Here is a 19,954-nt window from a genome sequence, read left to right on the forward strand (position 1 = left end):
CATACCTATGGCTGTCATGTGTGCTGGTGGTCAGCTGACAAATCCCGCTTACTTGTGATGCTCGTTGTGTCGATTTAGCTGCTTTTGCTCGCAACCGTCGAATGAATGCGGCGCTATGCTTGGCCCAGGAGAGCCATGGTAGTCATCAACTCGGTGCTGAAGCTTCTCCAGCGGCAGACATACACCTGTCTGTCCCACCGCTATGGACTCTACCTCTGCTTCGGAGGCATCGTCCTGATGATTGTCTCTGCTTTTCAATTCGGGGAGGTAAGGAGCTCCTTTTAGTTTGTATACAAATGGGTATACATTTATCATTTGACTACAATTAGCTGTTCTAGACGTCTCTCCCCAGCAGCTGCTAACCTCGTGCGACCAGACTCCAATCACAAAAACAACGATTCAAATGCAAACCTCAAGAAACAAACTATTAGGCCTTCTGAAAACGTTTTATTTAAATATTTTCCTCGAGCAAAGGCTTCTTCAAAATTCGGCGTTAAATTAAATCACTTAATTGCTCTCTCTAGTCAAAAAAACTGAATTGTAGGGAAAATGTGTGCTGTCGTTATTGCCACTGTAATTTCCGGTTATTGTCATTTGACAGCTGATGTCACTCATGTGCACTGTGTGTTTCTGCAAATTTATTCAAGGTCACAGCCAAAATTCACACGCACCCGTGCAAACAATGTAACACAGCCAACACACAAAAGAGCAGTATTGAGGAGCGCTAATATAAATCTTATCCAAGCAAGGAAAAAACAGTTGATTGTGGCTCATATTTAATTTTTTTTCAGGTGAGGTTGAATTTCTTTTTTATGCTTTCTGTTCAGGTCGTGGTCGAGTGGAGCCGAGACCAGTACCATGTGCTGTTTGACTCCTACCGAGACAATTTGGGTGGCAAATCCTTTCAAAGCAGGTGAGGACAATTGTACAACCCCTAGCAAAAAGTATGGAATCACCAGTCACGGACGAGCGCGCACTTAGACATTTTATTATGTAGAATAAATTCTGATAAAAAGCTTGAAAAAAAATAATGAATTAGTTCAAAAGTGCAACTCCTTGGCATTGACACACTAAAAGAAATGGATAAAAAACATTGTGGTGGTCAGTAAATGTTAGTTTTATAGAGTAAGTGCGGGGAAATATAGAATTTTTTTTTTGGATTGTACACGTTTATTTCAAATAAATACACAGGTACCGATAATCGGTGACAATAATGAAAAAAAAAATTGAAAAAAACAAAATATGAGTATTTGAAAAGGAGTGAGAAGAAGTAAAAACGTATTTACTCCCACCCCTTGTCCTTAAGTCCTGACATATCAGTTCAATTCCTTACATTTAAATATATACATTCTTGTTTAACACGTATACAATCTCACCATATAACCCTGCATATGACCTATACACAAATGTTGCAAAAGCCCAGTCCATTAAACAGCCCAGAAAACAGATAAATGAATAAATGACAGCAATGTCCCATATCCCAATAACCACCACAGAATCATTCCATTCTGAGGAAAAAATATGGAATCATTAGAAACAAACAAAGAAATAACAATCAAAACACATCTATGTATTTAGTTGCACCACCTCTGGCTTTTAGGACAGCTTGCAGTCTCTGAGGCATGGACTTGATGAGTATTCTTCATCAATTTGGTGCCGAACTCTTGATTGCAGTTGCTAGATCATCCTTACAGGTCGGAGCCTTGCTGTGGACCTTTTTTTTTTCCAATTTCCACCACAGGTTTTCAACAGGGTTGAGATCTGAGCTATTTGTGGGCCATAATATTGACTGGATGAGTCATTCTCCAAGGAATGCTTCAACAGTTTTAGCTCTGTGGCATGATGCATTGTCATCTTGGAAAATGATTTCATTATCCCCAAACATATTTTCAATTGAAGGGATAAGAAAACTGTCTAAAATTTCAATGTAAACTTGTGCATTTATTGAAGATTTAACCATAGCCATCTCCCCAGTGCCTTTGCCTGACATGCAGCCCCATATCATCAAGGCCTGAGGGAATTTTGATGTTTTCTTAAGGCAGTCATCTCTGTAAATCTCACTAGAACGGCAAACAAAGGTTCTGGCATCATCACCTTGTCCAATGCAGATTCTTGACTCTTGACACCTTGTCCAATGAACATTCTTGACTCTTGACAAGGTGATGATGCTTGAACCCTTATTTAGTCGCTGTTCCACTGAGATTTACTGCCTAAAGAAAACATAATAAATATGTTTTAAATATGAAAATGTCATTTTCCAAGAAGACAATGCATCATGTCACAGAGCTAAAACTGTTAAAGCATTCCTTGGAGAAAGACTCATCCAGTCAATATCATGGCCTGCAAACAGCCCAGATCTTAACCCTATCGAAAACCTGTGGTGGAAATTGAAAAAAATGGTCCACAGCAAGGCTACGACCTGCAAGGATGATCTGGCAACTGCAATCAAAGAGAGATGGCACCAAATTGGTGAAGATTACTCATCAAGTCTGTGCCTCAGAGACTGCAAGCTGCCATAAAAGCCAGAGGTGGTGCTACAAAATACTAGAGATGTGTTTTGATTGTTATTTCTTTGTTTGTTTCTCATGATTCCATATTTTTTTTCTCAGAATGGAGTGATCCCATATATATTTGCCTGCACTTGCTCTATAAAAATATCATTTACTGACCACCACAATGTTTTTCATTTCTTTTCGTGTTTCTGAATGCTAAAGAGTTGCACTTTTGAACTAATTCATTACTTTTTCAAGCTCTGAGTTTGTTCTACATGATAAAATGTCTGAGTGAGTGCTCGTCTTAGACTGGTGATGCCATAGTTCTTTGCTAGGGGTTGTATTTCTTCCTCCACTCCTGACAGCTGAGCTTCCCATGTGTTTTCCAGGCTCTGCCTGCCCATGCCGATCGATGTGGTGTACACGTGGGTGAACGGCACCGACGTGGCTCTGCTGAAAGAGCTGAAGACTGTGCGAGAGCAACTGGCAGAGGAACAGAGAGCTCTTAGGTACGCCGACACTCGATTTGGTGACTTTTGAGATGAATCCAGTGCATTTTTTTATGGTTTTCTGATCTACGTAGAGAACGTTTGGGGAAAAATGCAAGTGAGACAACAGAAGAGCCTAAAGTCAGGTAATACTAAATCTCCTGCTGTTTTTTTATCTTCAAAAGTGGCCTTTCCTGATGACTGTGCCATCACTTTGCCAGGGCCAAAGCGGAATGCTTGCTCTCCCATTGCGTGGTCGCACCTATGCTGGCGCTGGATCCCGCCCTGCCCCCAAACACAACACTCCAGGAGCTGCCGTCATTCTCCAACTCTCTGACCGGCGCCAAGGAGCTGCTGCGGCTCCGTAAACCCGTCCACCCGGCCACCGCCGCCACCGTGCTGGTCTTCGGTTCTCAGGCTGATGGTAAAGGAAACTAGGAAAGGAGGAAATAATATTGAGGAACAGGATTTTGAAGCAAACATGTTGACAGTTTCAGCAAATTCCAAATATAAAGTATGTTAATGCTTATCTTCCAGCTGAGAAAGCCTACGTTGAAGCCTTTAAGGAAGACAAGAAATTCGCTGTCTCGAGATGTTATCTGGTAATTTTTATTGTGATTTGCTCCATTTGCTGTGACATTTATTGTTACATTTATAAGAATGTGGTGTGGCCTCCTGCTTTCCCCCAGACTACAGATAAGGAGGCTCCGGGTCTCATCCGCGTGCAGACTCTGGCCTACCTCAGTGGCTTCCCGGGCTCCTTTAAGGAGACTGAGCAGCTGAGAGCCAAACTGCCTTCTTTAGTCACTGACAAGATCAAGCAGGTGAGTTAAAATTAGTATGTTAAAATACCAGTTATCATTTTTGGTGGAATACAAATAAAGGCATTTCAATGGGAAAAGACTGTTATGGTGGTCTTGACAAACAAATGATACTTGTTGGTCAAAGCACCGCTTTTCATAGTCGAAAAATAAATATGAATTTAAACTTTGTGCAAATGTTAATGAAAAGAGACTGAAAAGTGATATCTGGTATGTGGCAAAATTGATTTTGCCATGTGGTATTTTTTAATTTTTTTTTTTTTCTATATATGGCACTGTAATGGTAAGTGTATGGTCTAAAATCACAGCCACACGTTTTTCTGCCATTTAAAATGAATGGAACATTTGGATGTGCATTGCCTGAAAAAAGCCACGTGCCAAAAAAAAAAGCCACATGCCAAAATCCATTTTGCCACATACCAAAAAAATGTCACATGCCAAAATACATTTTGCACATAACAAAAAAAAAATGCCACATGGCAAAAAATGCCACATGCCAAAATCGATTTTGCCACACCGCAAAAAAATGCCACATGCCAGAATCCATTTTGCCACATACCAAAAAAATGCCACATGGCAACAAAAGCTACATGCCAAAATCCATTTTGCCACACGCCAAAATCCATTTTGCAACATGCCAAAAAGATGCCACATGCCAAAATGCATTTTGCCACAAGGCAAAAAAAAAAGCCACATGCCAAAATACATTTTGCCACAAGGAAAAAAAAAGGCCTCATGCCAAAATACATTTTACACATACCCCCCCCAAAAAAATGCCACATGGCAAAATATGCCACATGCCAAAATATATTTTGCCACATGGCAAAACAAATGCCACATGATAAAATCCATTTTGCCACATACCAAAAAATGCCACATGGCAAAAAAAAATGCTACATGCCAAAATACATTTTGCACATACCAAAAAAATTCCACATGGCAAAAAATGCCACATGCCAAAATACATTTTGCCACATGGCAAAAAAGCCACATGCCAAAATCCATTTTGCTACATACCATAATACATTTTGCCACATGGCAAAACAAAATGCCACATGCCAAAATCCATTTTGCCACATACCAAAAAATGCCACAAGGCGAAAAAAAGCCACATGCCAAAATACATTTTGCACATATAAAAAAAAATGCCACATGACAAAGAAAAGGCACATACCAAAATACATTTTGCCACATGGCAAAACAAATGCCACATGCTAAAATCCATTTTGCCACATACCAAAAAATGCCACAAGGCGAAAAAAAGCCACATGCCAAAATACATTTTGCACATATAAAAAAAAATGCCACATGCCAAAATACATTTTGCACATATACAAAAAAAATGCCACATGACAAAGAAAAGGCACATACCAAAATACATTTTGCCACATGGCAAAACAAATGCCACATGCTAAAATCCATTTTGCCACATACCAAAAAATGCCACATGGCAAAAAAAAAATGCTTCATGCCAAAATACATTTTGCACATACCAAAAAAATTCCACATGGCAAAAAAGCCACATGCCAAAATCCATTTTGCCACATGGCAAAACAAAATGCCACATGCCAAAATCCATTTTGCCACATGGCAAAACAAAATGCCACATGCCAAAATCCATTTTGCCACATGCCAAAATACATTTTTCACATATAAAAAAAAAATTGCCACATGACAAAATACAGTTTGCACATATCCAAAAAACGCCACATGACAAAGAAAAGGCACATACCAAAATACATTTGCCACATGCCAAAATAAATTTTGCCAAATGCATACCACTTTTCATTCTTGGCCCTGCTGGGAAAGGATGCAACAAACTTAAAGGATCATAAAATATAAAAAGCCTGAAGTACCAAAAATAAGCAGCAGGTGGTGACATTGCACTCTCCAAACACAAATACGAAAACCAAATTGCCATTCCTTCTTCTGCCCCAAGATGACACCACCCAAAGGTGAGGACCGGCAGTAAACGACCATGTTTGCATGCAGTTGACGGTAACAGATGTTTAATCCACTGGGAGGGCCTGGCAGCGATCTACGTTTATTGCCGTCAATGGCAGAGAATGTGTACTTGAGAAACTGGAATGTCATCAGAATTGGTCGCGACATCTGCATGTCACCTTACTTGTTTGTTCCATTTGAACCACAAGTGGGTGGGCAAATGGTGGACTGTTTGGTGTTTCCAGGTTTTGTCAGGCCCATTCTGCGAAAAGGGGATGCCGGTGTGTGAAGAGTGAGAGGCATTGTGTTGAGAGATGGTCCATATTTATAGCCTGTCTTGATGAAAGACCACCGACATTCTGCACAGACCTCTTTGTCAGAACGGGTTTTGTTTGCGTTTAGGTTGAGACAGTCATGTCTTTTGACACAGACTAACAATGATAGCTGGCTTTGTAAGGCAGACACTCGCCACGCGAGCATTATCGGGTCTCCGCTGACAAGCGTAATAGAGAGGCAACTCGATCCGGGTGGCGCTGGCAGCGTAAGACCCGCGTAATCCTCACCTAAAGGAGAAAAAGGAGCAGAGGAGGTGGCAGCTCGCCAGATCATGTGAGAAGCTCGATGATGGAGTGAATGCGGGCGAATGCTTTCCTGGGAAGCTTAAGTCGGAGGCGGGGGAGGCAGGGTCGACCCTTGCAGGATGACATCACAGAATTTTCCAAACTAAATGCATTCGCTGGTTATATTTAGTAAAAGGGATCTCTGATGTCGCTATTTGGTCAAAGAATGGTGCTTGGTGAGCCGGAAATGGAAGTCTAACTCTTTTCAAATGGTTTGTTCTGCAGTTTGAGTTGTACTCTGAGGCCAGCATCGCTTTGCTCCACCTTAAAAGCCCGCAAGACTTCACCGACCTCATGCAAAAGTCCAAGAAGAACCTGACGCTAGACGGGAAAGAACTAACCATTAGCCCCGCCTACCTCTTCTGGGACCTGACTGCCATCTCACAGGTTAATCCCAATGGCATTGCATTAAGAAAAGCACACATCCCAAGTAAATTAAGGCAAAGGTCTACTCTCTTTTAAAGAAAAGCCTGTACATGATAATGATTTAAACACAAAGGATGTGACAACGCTCACCAATTTATTATTCCTATGTTTTTGTCCTCGTGTAGTCCAAGCAGGATGAAGACGTTTCGGCCAGCCGCTTCGAGGACAACGAGGAGCTGCGCTACTCTTTGCGCTCCGTGGAGAAACATGCCCCGTGGGTGCGACACATCTTCGTAGTCACCAACGGGCAGATTCCCTCCTGGCTCAATCTGGATAACCCTCGAGTTTCGGTCGTCACACATCAGGTAACGTCAGGACACAGTTGGAAACAACAGGGTTCCGTTTCAGAAACGTTTTGCTTTGAACCGCAGGAGCTTTTCTTGAACCGCAGCCACCTCCCTACATTCAGCTCACCGGCCATCGAGAGCCACATCCATCGCATCCAGGGACTCTCTCAGAAGTTCATTTACCTAAATGACGACGTGATGTTTGGTAAAGACGTCTGGCCGGATGACTTCTACAGCCATTCCAAGGGACAGAAGGTAGAATTAATACGATACAATTACAACCCCGAGCAAAAAGTATGGAATCACCAGTCTCGGACGAGCACTTACTCAGACATTTTATCATGTAGAACAAACTGATAAAACGCTTGAAAAACTAAAGAATTCGTTCAAAAGTGCAACTCTTTAGCATTCAGAAACACTGAAAGAAATGAATAAAAAACATTGTGGTGGTCAGTAAATGTTACTTTTATAGAGCAATTGCAGGAAAATATCTGGAATCATTCCATTCTGAGGAAAAAAATATGGAATCATGAGAAACAAACAAAGAAATAACAATCAAAACACATCTCTAGTATGTAGTGGCACCACTTCTGGCTTTTTAGGGCAGCTTGCAGTCTCTGAGGCATGGACTTGATGAGTATTCTTCATTAATTTGGTGCCAACTCTCTTTATTGCAGGTGCCAGATCATCCTTGCAGGTCGGAGCCTTGCTGTGGATAATTTTTTTCCAATTTCCACCACAGGTTTTCGATGGGGTTGAGATCTGGGCTATTTACAGTCCATGATATTGACTGGTTAGTCTTTCTCCAAGGAATGCTTTAACAGTTTTAGCTCTGTGGCGTGATACATTGTCATCTTGGAAAATGACAAACATATTTTCAATTGAAGGGATAAGAAAGCTGTGTAAAATTTCAATGTAAACTTTATTGAAGATTTAACCACAGCCATATCCCCAGTGCCTTTGCCTGACATGCAGCCCCATATCAAGGAATGAGGGAATTTGGATGATTTCTTCAGGCAGTCATCTTTGTAAATCTCACTGGATCAGCACCAAACCAAAGTTCCAGCATCATCACCTAGTCCAATGCAGATTCTTGACTCTTGATACCTTGTCCAATTCAGATTCTTGACTCTTGACACCTTGTCCAATTCAGATTCTCGACTCTTGACACCTTGTCCAATGCAGATTCTCGACTCTTGACAAGGTGATGGTGCTGTAACTTTTGTTTGGTGCTGTTCCAGTGAGATTTACAAAGATGACTGCCTGAAGAAAATATTAATAAATATGTTTTAAATATGAAAATATGTTTTTGTCATTTTCTAAGATGACAATGCATCATGCCACAGAGCTAAAACTGTTAAAGCATTCCTTGGTGAAAGACTCATCTAGTCAATGTCGTGGCCTGCAAATAGCCCAGATCTCAACCCTATTGAAAACCTGTGGTGGAAATTGGAGGAAAAAAATGGTCCACAGCAATGCCTCAGCAAGAATACTCATCAAGTCCATGCCTCAGAGTCTGCAAGCTGTCATAAAAGCCAGAGGTGGTGCTACTATATACTAGAGATGTTTTTCGATTGTTATTTCTTTGTTTGTTTCTCAGGATTCCATGTTTTTCCCTCAGAATGGAGTGATTCCATATGTATTTCCCTCACTTGCTCTATAAAAGTAACATTTACTGACCACCATTATGTTTTTTATTCATTTCTTTTAGTGTTTCTAAAAGCTAAGGTGTTGCACTTTTGAACTAATTAATTATTTTTCAAGCTTTTTATCAGTTTGTTCTACATCAGACCTATGTCCAAAGTCTGGCCCGGGGGCCAAATGCGGCCCGTGCTCAAATTTCATCCGGCCAACAGCCTCTATCATAAAATCAATAACATCTGGCCCGCACACAGACTTAATAAATTGGTCAGCAGTCCTGCTACCAGCACATGAAGTAGCTTACACATTAAATGCTGCTCCTCATTTACCCTCTAAAAGGCAGCAGTACTCTAAGCAACATTACCCCGAGTGACCATTTACTTCAAATTTTCTAAAATGGCGACAATCAACAAGAAAAAGTTGACGGCTGATGCCTCAAGGATAGGTGGAAATTGGACGATTTCATCACTAAAGTACGCAACAACTGAGTCCAACTCGTTTGCAAAGAGAGAGTCGCTGTTTTTAAAGAGTTCAGTGTGAGACGATAGTACTAAACAAGACATGTACGACAAGATCACAGGGAAGAAACGCAGTGAGAAATTGAAGCAACTTGAAACTAGTTTAATTTCACAGCAGCAGTATTTCGCAAAAGGCCGAGAGTCGAAGGAGAACGCCACAAAGGCTAGTTGCGAGAAAAAAATCAATAAAGCAAATGTGACATACAGAATGGCTTGCTAAAATTTGCTTGAATACATTGTTCTACGTGGTTGGCCCCCCCACATTTTTACCACACCAAATCTGGCCCCCTTTGCAAAAAGTTTGGACACCCCTGGTTTAAGGGATAAAAAAGCTGTCTAAAATTTCAATGTAAACTTGTGCATTTATTGAAGATTTAACCACAGCCATCTCCCCAGTGCCTTTGCCTGACATGCAGCCCCATATCATCAAGGACTGAGGGAATTTTGATGTTTTCTTCAGGCAGTCATCTTTGTAAATCTCCATGAAACAGCACCAAACAAATGTTCCAGCATTATCACCTTGTCCAATGCAGATTCTTGACTCTTGACAAGGTGAAGATTCTGGAACTTTTGTTTGGTGCTGTTCCAGTGACATTTACAAAGATGACTGCCTGAAGAAAACATAATGAATATGTTTAAAATATGAAAATATGTTTGTCATTTTCTAAGATGACAATGCATCATGCCACAGAGCCAAAACTGATAAACCATTCCTTGGAGAAAGACTCATCCAGTCAATGTCATGGCCTGCAACTAGCTCAGATCTCAACCCTATTGAAAACCTGTGGTGGAAATTGAAAAAATGGTCCACAGCAAGGCTCCGACCTGCAAGGATGATCTGGCAACTGAATCAAAGAGAGTTGGCACCAAATTGAGTGCATGCCTCAGAGACTGCAAACTGTCATTAAAGCCAGAGGTGGTGCGACCAAATACTAGAGATGTGTTTTGATCGTTATTTCTTTGTTTGTTTCTCATGATTCCCTATTTTTTTCCATTAGAATGGAGTGATTCCATATATATTTTCCCCAGCATTTCACCACAATGTTTTTTATTCATTTCTTTTAGTGTTTCTGAATGCTAAAGTGTTGCACTTTTGAACTAATTCATTAGTTTTTCAAGCTTTTTTATCAGTGAGTGCTCGTCCGAGACTGGTGATTCCATACTTTTTGCTAGGGGTTGTACATAAAATCTTGAATCGCCAACTGAGTTTCTCCTTTCCACTAGGTGTATCTCACTTGGCCCGTTCCCAATTGTGCGGAAGGATGCCCAGGATCATGGATCAAAGATGGCTATTGTGACAAAGCGTGCAACAACTCGGCGTGTGACTGGGATGGAGGAGACTGCACGGGTAAAGATGGACTTAAGTGGAGGAAGGTTTTGGAAGTGACTAGGAATTGCTTGTATTTTTTTTTTTTTTTTTCAGGAGCCGCTGGGAGCAGCAGATACCCAGGTGGGATCGGCGCCGGCAGTCCCGGTGGAGGTGGTGGGCAGGTGTGGCAGTTTCCTGGCGGTCAAGGCGGCCTGGCCGGAGCCTCGTATTGCAACCAAGGTTGCGCCACCTCCTGGTTGGCAGACAAATTCTGCGACCAAGCCTGCAACGTGCTCGCTTGCGGCTTTGACGTGGGCGACTGTGGCACAGGTGGATATGGGCTACTCCTCCAGTTCTGGTCATATTCTTGAGCAATTTTTGTGTTTTTTGCACTGCAGACCACTTTGGAGAGCTGCTGCGCGTCAACCTGCTGAGCAACCAAACTGCCTACAACCTCCCAGTTGGCGAGATTAGACCTTATTTCAGCTTTAAAGGGCTGGCTCACAGGTAGGTTTGCAAAGGCATGGAAAATCTACAGTAACGTCATGGGACTCTTTACAGGGTCTCGGAGGCCAATGTGGTGGACAACCCGGTGGTACGTCACACCTCTGTGGCCAACAAATGGAAGACCATCCACCTTCTGCTCCACGCCGGCCACAACGCCACTGTAGTACATTACAATATCACCTTCCAAAGGGAAGACAGCACGAGTTTTACCAAGATATTTAACGTGGCCGTTGACACGCGTCAGCTTCCGCAGGTTAACAGGACGCAAAAACGCAAGGAAAAAAGTCCCAGCCAGAATTCCGCCGTGACGACAGAACCGCCTTTTTTGTTCTCGGATGTTCCCGAGGATAAGAGGGGTCCCAAGATCCAGAAGAAGCCACCGCGTGAATTGGAGGCCATCGTAGAAGTTCCCACGTTCAACGAGTCGCTTTTGCCAGCTCCTCTGCGCAGCGAGCTTGACAAACTGGATGAGAAACTGTTGAAAGGTGATATCACCATGAAGGGTTACAACCTCACCAAGGCTCAACTGCTAACCGCCAACCGGGAAGAACAGGACAGAGATCACCTTGATAGCCCAGCTGTGGTCCAGAGGCCTAAAACCTCTAAGCTGCTGAGCCACATTACCAAAGTGAAGAGCACTATAGGCGAAGTGGAGCTTCCCCTCATCGCCGGAGTCGGAAGGAGGCTTCAACACTTTGTCCTCGCTGACCGAGGTTTCTTTCCATGGGAGAAGAAGAAGTACTTTCAAGACCTTCTCGAGGTACAGGTGACTGGGAACTCTGTCTGTTCTCAAGCAAACCAAAGTGTCTTGCGTTGTTTTTTCCCAACAGGAAGAAGAGCGTCTGCAAAGTGAGCTGACCTACGACATCGATGGCACCGCCGCCGGCCGCAAGCTACAAGACACGTTTGCAGACTCGCTACGTCACGTCAACAAGCTGCTCAACCGCCAGTTTGGCTTCGCCTCCCGCAAAGTCCCCGCGCACATGCCACACATGATTGACAGGCTGGTTATGCAGGAGCTGCAGGACACGTAAGTGACAGCCTCCCTCGTGCGACAGTCTTTCTTTGTATGTACAGTGGTATGCAAAAGTATCTGAACCTTTTGGAATTTTTCAAATTTCTGCATAAAATCCACATCAAATGTGATCTGTCTTTGTCAAAATCAAACAGATGAAAATACAGTGTCTGCTTTACCTAAAACCACCCAAACATTTATAGGTTTTCATATTTTAATGAGGATTGCTTGAAAACAATGACAGAAGGAGAAAAAATAAGTAAGTGAACCCTCTGCCTAAGGAGACTTAAAGCGCAATTGAAACCAATTTTTACCAAAGATTTTAAGTCAGGTATGTGCCCAATCACTGATGAATGGTTTAAAGCTGCTCCGCCCACGATACAACACACACCTGGTAAGAAATGTCTTGATGCGACGCATTGTCTGATGGGCATCATGGCTCGGTCAAAGGAGCTGTTTGAAGACCTGCGATCAAGTATTGTTGATTTGTATAAAGCTTGGAAAGCATACAAAACCATATCTAAAAGTCTGGATGTTTATTAATCAACAGTCAGAGAAGTTGTCTATAAATGGAGAGAGTTTGGCACTGTTGCTTCTCCCAAGGAGTGGCCGCCCACCAAAGATGACGCTAAGAGTTCAGCGCAGAATACTCAGATAGGTCAAAAAGAACCCTTGAGTGTCTGCCAAAGACTTGCAAAAATCACTGGCACAATCCAATATCTATGTGCACACATCAACTATATGTAAAACTATGGCCAAGAATGGTGTTCATGGGAGGACTCCGCAGAGGAAGCCACTGCTGTCTCAAAAAAAAACATTGTTGCTCATTTTATTTCCCGCAGATTCCCAGATGACTTTGATCAGACATCCAGGCACCGCGTGCGTCATCCGGATGACATGCAGTTTGCCTTCTCTTACTTCTACTTCTTGATGAGCACTCAGCAGCAGCTAAACGTCTCAGAGGTGTTCGACGAGGTCGACACCGACCACTCCGGTGTTCTGTCGGATCGCGAGATACGAACTCTGGCCACGAGGCTCCACGAGCTGCCCCTCAGCCTCCAGGTCATTCCGCTGTGTGTTTCTCAGTGTTTCTCGTCTTAAATCCCTCATAAATGCAGCAGGGCTGAGAACCAAAAGTGGTATTTGCCATGTGGCAAAATGGATTTTGCCATGTGGCATTTTCTTTTATTTTGTGGTATGTGCATAGCCGTCAATGGCATATCCTGACTTGGTTGCCAGTTGAATGTCAGTGCGCTCTTATGTAAAGTCTCTGGTCAAAAATCACAGCCAAACATGTTTTTCTTTAATTCAAAATTTACGGAAAATTTGGACGTGCATAGCCGCCAATGGCATAGCCTGACTTAGGTGTCCGTTGAATGTCAATGCGCAGTAACGATGTGTGTATGGTCAAAAATCACAGCCAAACATGTTTTCCTGCCATTTAAAATGAATGGGAAATTTGGACGTGTATGGCCGTCAATGGCATGGACGTGCATGGCCTGTAAAACTGCCATATAACACCCCCAAAAAATGACACAAACCAAAGTCCATTTTGCCACATACAAAAAAAATGCCACATGTCAAAATCCATTTTGCCACATGTCAAAATCCATTTTGCCACATTGCAAAAAAAAATTGCCACATGGCAAAATCCATTTTGCCACATGGCGAATCTCGCTGTCTCTCCAAAAATCTACGTTAAAGACAAATTGATATGCTGTCACTTTTGTTTTTGGCCTTCTAGGACCTGACAAGTTTGGAACAGATGTTGATCAACTGCTCCAAGACTCTCCCGAGGAACTTGAGCCAGCTCCATCTAGTAAACCCAACACAGGAAGCATATTACGACCACAGCATGGTGAAAACCTTAAGACAAACAAATATTCCATCTTTTGCTCGAAAGTAACATTATAGATTCTGTTTTCCAGCCACCAGTCACTAAAAGTCTCATCACGCACTGCGCTCCCATTACGGACCGCATTCGCAAAGCCTTTGTGGACCAGAACAAGTACAAGTAAGACATCCAGTCGTAACACCGGCATGTTTGGAACACTCTTAATTTGGAAAATCCACCACTTCCGCAGGTTTGAGATCAAGGGAGAGGAGGACATAGCGTTCAAAATGGTCCGCACCAACGTCTCTCATGTCGTTGGCCAGTTGGACGACATCAGAAAGAATCCCAGGTGCCGTCCATCTCCACGAGGGTTGTTGTTTATCGCGCTTCCTATCGTGCTTTCTCTGCAGGAAGTTCATCTGTCTGAACGACAACATCGACCATGCCCATAAGGACGCCGCCACAGTGAAAGCCGTTTTGAGGGACTTCTACGACTCCATGTTCCCGCTACCGTCCCAGTTTGAGCTGCCCAGAGAGTACCGCAACCGCTTCCTGCACATGGATGAGCTTCAGGAATGGTAAGTCATAGACAGAAGAGGATTTAGGGGGACAGAGACAAAGACTGAACAGAGGCAATCTTGATTCACACAGGGATATGTGTCCAATCATGTGGTTGTTAAAACTAAAAACTCACTTAGCCGCTGGTGTGGCTTGGGTGGCATCCAACGAACGAATGAATTTTGATTATTTATATCTGTAGTTATATCTGTAGCGCAATACATGTAGTAACTGAAGAAATAATTAGCACAGACCATGAATTTTGATTGTTATTTACATCTGTAGTGCTGCAATGCATGCTAAGAGGCATGTTGGACAACAACAGTTTTGACACGAGGTAGCAGCAGAGGTTGACTGTCTTCCCTAAGGGAGCAGCGATGGCCAAATGAAGCAATGAAGCTTTGAACCAATTGGCTGCAAAGCTTCATTGATTCATGGTGGTTCATTTGGTCTTATGACAGTATCATGTCATAATTATGATAGTCTTATGACAGTCTTATGTCGCCACTGTCAAATAAAGTGTTACCAAATACCATAACTAGCAATTAATGAAACAACTGTAACTGTTACTGAAGAAATAATTGGCGCAGACCATGAATTATGATTGTTATTTACATGTCTAGTGATGCAATGCATGCTAGGAGGCATGTTGGAAAACAACAGTGTTGACAGCAGGTGGCAGTAGAGGTTGACTGTCTCCCTTTAGGGAGCAGCGATGGCCAAATGAAGTAATGAATTCATGGTGGTTCATTTGGCCTTATGACAGCTTCATGTTACAATTATGATGGTCTTCTGACAGTCTTATGTCGCCACTGTCAAATAAAGTGTTACCAAATACCATAACTAGCAATTAATGAAACAACTGTAACTGTTACTGAAGAAATAATTGGCGCAGACCATGAATTATGATTGTTATTTACATATCTAGTGATGCAATGCATGCTAGGAGGCATGTTGGAAAACAACAGTGTTGACAGCAGGTGGCAGTAGAGGTTGACTGTCTCCCTTTAGGGAGCAGCGATGGCCAATTGAAGTAATGAATTCATGGTGGTTCATTTGGCCTTATGACAGCGTCATGTTATAATTATGACGGTCTTATGACAGTCTTATGTCGCCACTGTCAAATTAAGTGTTACCAAATACCATAACTAGCAATTAATGAAACAACTGGAACAGTAACTGAACTGAATGAAGCTTCTTGAAGTAATGAAGCTTCATGGTGGTTCGTTTGGTCTTATGACAGTCTTATGATGCCGCTGTCAAATAAAAATGTTATTGGTTAATCTTTTGGTGTAAATATCCCATGATACAGTTGGGACTGCTGCAGCTTATCGATGAACAAATGCCGTTTTCACGTCAAATTTGGTGGGTGACGGCTTATAGTCAGGTGGGCCTTATGGTCCCTAAATTACGGTAAATATATGTGCTATTTATCTGATAGAAGCTCATTCTGGCTACCCTTACTGCGGGGATACGCATACTAATTAATAGGATCAGAAGAAAGGTAGGTCAAATTAGGGTGTGACAGACTCCCCTATTGCACATTAAAATCCGTTTCAACATTTCACCAAACAAATATATGTTATCAAAAAGCGTAGCGAAGTAGTCGAATGTAAACACCACGACTGTGAACGCGACCTCCACATTGGAGGTAATCAATACGTCTCTCAGCACTGGTGGCGGCACACCAGCTGCTAATAATGGCAGCCTCATAACATCACAAGCACCCAAGCGGCTGTCAACGCACAGAGCCAAGTGTTGCCAGCTTGTCACCATAGGGACCCCAGCGAGCGAGGGGCGATTCGTGTCCAATCACCCCCCGCTTCTTCTTCAAGGCGGGGGTTCAGTGTCAGGCCTCACACAGACTTTAAAATTAGACGAGCCTCCTCAGATGGAGTGGTAAGCTGAGCGTTTCATCACCTCCTTGAGTGTCTTCTGAGTGAAGTGCTGTCACTCCTTCATGTTGAATCAGCGTCATTCATTTGAGCCCCTTTGTTCATCCACTCACATGACTATAAACATGTCACTTAATGGAACATCTCCCGCTTCCTGTTCCAGGCGAGACTATCGGGACAAGCTGAAGTTCTGGACCCACTGCGTCCTAGTGACGCTGGTGACCTTCACGGTCTTGTCCTTCTTCACCGAACAGGTCAGTGCCCTCGGTGTCTCGCGTGTCCTCGCTTGTCTCTGTTTTTCCGATTCGCGCTCTCGCCGGCCGAATTCCCAACCCGGCGGCTCGACCGTCTCATGTGTGCCGAGAGGTGCCAGGACCTGACTCCACTGAAATCGAAGACCTTTCCACACCCCTGATTTCCCTCCCCTTGTGGGAGGACACTCCATCAATTTTCTTGCCAAAAAACTAGATATTGTGGTATAAACGCCGCGGTACCCAATCACTCAATTTTAACGGTTACTCCAAACTTGTGAACCATAACGTTTGATACTTTCATCAAAACACATCCTCCGATATCACTCCTCGCATACTCCCGTTTTCCCACAGCTTATCCACTTAAAGCGCAAGTTATTCTCCCGACACAAAACGGCCAAGGACAACAACCCCGAGAGAGTTTAAATCAGGAAGTCCTCCGCCTCCAAAGCAGCGCCACCTCCGTCCTGCTCAGTGAAGGATCGGCAAGGATTTTTTTTTCTTCTGGCGACGGACAATGAAGCAAAGCCAATGAAGAAGCCCGTGAATGTTTTCATGTTTCTAAACTCAACACTCCTGAGGACCCCTCGATCAACCCCTTCTTTCTTGTTTTTTTTTTGACCATTCAGACAATAATTTGATGAGCAATGCTCTCAAAGCGCCGGTGATGGGAAATTTTGGACATTTTATACCACGGACTGTTTTAAAGAAATTGTGTGTGAAGGAGTCATTAATTTAAGTCATTGTTGGTTGTTTGTAACAATAGGGGGTCTAGAAGTGCCTTATTTGTTTATTCCTGTAATTTACAAGACAAATGCTTGTGTAAATTGTCTACCGGTACGTGTGGGGTTAGGAATCAGGTTTTTTGTTTGCTTGGAATCTTTTTTTTTTTTTTGTCAGACAAAGCAGCTTTTCCCTTCGCCGTCTGCGCACACGTGTCCCCGTGGGATTCTGCAGACTCGCTATGTCTGAAATTCAGACGCTTTGGCTCTAACTTATTTTTTGGGGATTGTGACCGAGCGCCGCGTCATCCTTTTTCGCCGCCATTTAACTCTTTTTCCCACCATTTAGCATCAGTGCCATTGACGGCAATAGCAGCCAGTCGAATTGGATTGGACGTCTATCGTCGTCAATGGCAGCCAGTGAGATGATTTGACAAAACACTGAAGCTTTTGGAACAGTATGACTTAGTTTCAGTGTTGGAAGTGGTAAGAAGTGTGGTCGAATTAAAAACGCTCTGGTAAGTGTATCACTGTCAATAGCAGCCAAAATGAGTTAAAATCGCTTGCTGTGTTTCTTCCAATGAAATAAAAAGTGTGGGGCCAACCATCTGCCTTTTCTCAAGCACCGCAAGAAGATTGCATGAAAAATATTCTTTATTACAAACTTTCTCCCTCCCGCCATGTACACTTGTTAGTAAAAATTTGTTGTACAGTTGTATTAGTGAACAATGAAAAATCATGGTTGTACATTACAATGCATAGTTCTTCACAGAAAGTCACATGTGACTTTTTAAGAGTACAATCCAGGAAACGGACCTAAATATAGTAAAGCGGTACCACAGAAACACAAGAAATCTTTCATCCTCAGTGGAAAACATACAACGTCTGTTTGGTTTGCAGTACTCGCAATTACGACAAAATGAATTAAGGCGACTTCAGTTAAATTGGATACAATCACGACATTCATTATTAGCCCTTAAGGGAGAAGTCAGAAAGCAGAACAAGTCGCGATGAGAACGAAACGCCGCTTCATGAAGCCTGCTGACCAAAACACCTCATTGAAATCACTTTTTCCCCCCTCATTTTAACCGCCTCAATTAATTAATGATATGAATTAAAGAAAAAAGAATTTGGTGACACGTCTGTCACTTTCTGGATCGAAATTTGTTGAAAACAAAACTTTGGTATTTCAGATGTTAAATGAATTTTCTTTGGTGGGCAATTTGTTATTTTATTAGGCAGAGGTGGTCACTTGGCCAAGGCTCGAGGTGCGGGGTCGCTTCTCGTCATCGTCCGCTTTCAGGAGCGGGGAGAGGTCCACGTCTCCCCCCGCCTCCTCCCGCCGGGCAAGTTGTCAGTCGCGGTGGGCGGGGCCGGACGGCGTGATGCTAAAGACATGGATGCGCAGGTGGCCGGCGATCTGGTGGCAAACGCCCGTGCAGTAACGTGCCAAGTCCACTAGGGACAGCACCTGAAAACGAATCAAAGTGTAGACACTTTATTTTCATTCCTTAGCTTCATTTTGAGCTCTTTTAGTACCATTGACGATGACAGACGTCCGATCGTGACCTAATACACTAAATTGAAACTATTTCAAGCAACACTAGGAAACTTTTCACCCTTTATAAAATAAGACATTTGTGATATGTCGACTGACAACTAGTTGATGACACTTTTTATATCTTGACTGACGGGGTCTGTATCGCTTTCATCGGCACTAATTAACTTTGAGAGGGAAAAAATTCAAATGTGCTGACTGATTTACAGTATAGAGTGGGGCAAATAAGTATTTAGTCGACCACTAATTGTGCAAGTTCTCCCACTTGAAAATGTTAAGAGAGGCCTCTAATTGTCAACATGGGTAAACCTCAACCATGAGAGACAGAATGTGGGGTGAAAAACCCCAGAAAATCACATAATTTGTTTTTTAAAGAATTTATTTGAAAATCATGGTGGAAAATAAGTATTTGGTCAATACCAAAAGTTCGTCTCAATTATTTGTTATGTACCCTTTGTTGGCAATAACGGAGGCCAAACGTTTTCTGTAACTCTTTACAAGATTTTCACACACTGATGCTGGTATTTTGGCCCATTCCTCCATGCAGATCTCCTCTAGAGCAGTGATGTTTTGGGGCTGTCGTTGGGCAACACATACTTTCAGCTCCCTCCACAGATTTTCTATGAGGTTGAGATCTGGAGACTGGCTAGGCCACTCCTTCTTACAAAGCCACTCCTTTGTTGCCCTGGCTGTGTGTTTGGGATCATTGTCATGCTGAAAGACCCAGCCACGTCTCATCTTCAATGCCCTTGCTGATGGAAGGAGATTTTCACTCAAAATCTCTCGATACATGGCCCCATTCATTCTTTCCTTTACACAGATCAGTCTTCCTGGTCCCTTTGCAGAAAACCAGCCCCAAAGCATGATGTTTCCACCCCCATGCTTCACAGTGGGTATGGTGTTCTTCGAATGCAATTCAGTATTCTTTCTTTTCCAAACACGAGAACCTTTGTTTCTACCAAAAAGTTCTATTTTTGGTTTCATCTGACCATAACACATTCTCCCAGTCCTCTACTGGATCATCCTAATGCTTTTTAGCGAACCGCGGATGGGCGTGGACGTGTACTG

The 19,954-nt window shown here is 42.9% G+C and overlaps 2 protein-coding genes across 4 annotated transcripts in view; one reads left to right on the top strand and one right to left on the bottom strand.

The window, feature by feature from the left end:
• Positions 1 to 18,263, top strand: LOC130929173 (N-acetylglucosamine-1-phosphotransferase subunits alpha/beta-like). Its single transcript, XM_057856155.1, has 22 exons — positions 1 to 267; positions 828 to 913; positions 2,882 to 3,001; positions 3,076 to 3,126; positions 3,202 to 3,404; positions 3,518 to 3,582; positions 3,670 to 3,804; positions 6,591 to 6,752; positions 6,917 to 7,096; positions 7,163 to 7,333; positions 10,462 to 10,585; positions 10,661 to 10,876; positions 10,945 to 11,053; positions 11,108 to 11,813; positions 11,884 to 12,083; positions 12,911 to 13,130; positions 13,813 to 13,926; positions 13,997 to 14,082; positions 14,153 to 14,251; positions 14,313 to 14,480; positions 16,519 to 16,609; positions 16,961 to 18,263. The coding sequence occupies exons 1-22, from the start codon at positions 106 to 108 to the stop codon at positions 17,030 to 17,032; spliced, it is 3,540 nt and encodes a 1,179-aa protein (XP_057712138.1). The 5' UTR covers positions 1 to 105; the 3' UTR covers positions 17,033 to 18,263.
• Positions 17,965 to 19,954, bottom strand: part of chpt1 (choline phosphotransferase 1) — an 11,650-nt gene continuing 9,660 nt past the window's right edge. For all 3 annotated transcript variants that reach the window (XM_057856156.1, XM_057856157.1, XM_057856158.1), the window contains one exon: positions 17,965 to 18,799. In XM_057856156.1, the coding sequence (XP_057712139.1) occupies positions 18,683 to 18,799 (117 nt within the window). In that variant the 3' untranslated portion in view covers positions 17,965 to 18,682. The remainder of the gene's footprint in view (positions 18,800 to 19,954) is intronic.

This window comes from Corythoichthys intestinalis, chromosome 13, assembly GCF_030265065.1.
Source record: "Corythoichthys intestinalis isolate RoL2023-P3 chromosome 13, ASM3026506v1, whole genome shotgun sequence".
Classification (NCBI taxonomy): domain Eukaryota; kingdom Metazoa; phylum Chordata; class Actinopteri; order Syngnathiformes; family Syngnathidae; genus Corythoichthys; species Corythoichthys intestinalis.

What these genes read in the sequence shown, in the direction of transcription:
- LOC130929173 (XM_057856155.1), top strand. Translation starts at nt 106, where the DNA reads ATGCGGCGCTATGCTTGGCCCAGGAGAGCCATGGTAGTCATCAACTCG. An exon ending in GGCAAATCCTTTCAAAGCAG is followed by an intron (nt 914 to 2,881) that starts GTGAGGACAATT and finishes TGTGTTTTCCAG; the next exon opens with GCTCTGCCTGCCCATGCCGA. An exon ending in CTTCGGTTCTCAGGCTGATG is followed by an intron (nt 3,405 to 3,517) that starts GTAAAGGAAACT and finishes CTTATCTTCCAG; the next exon opens with CTGAGAAAGCCTACGTTGAA.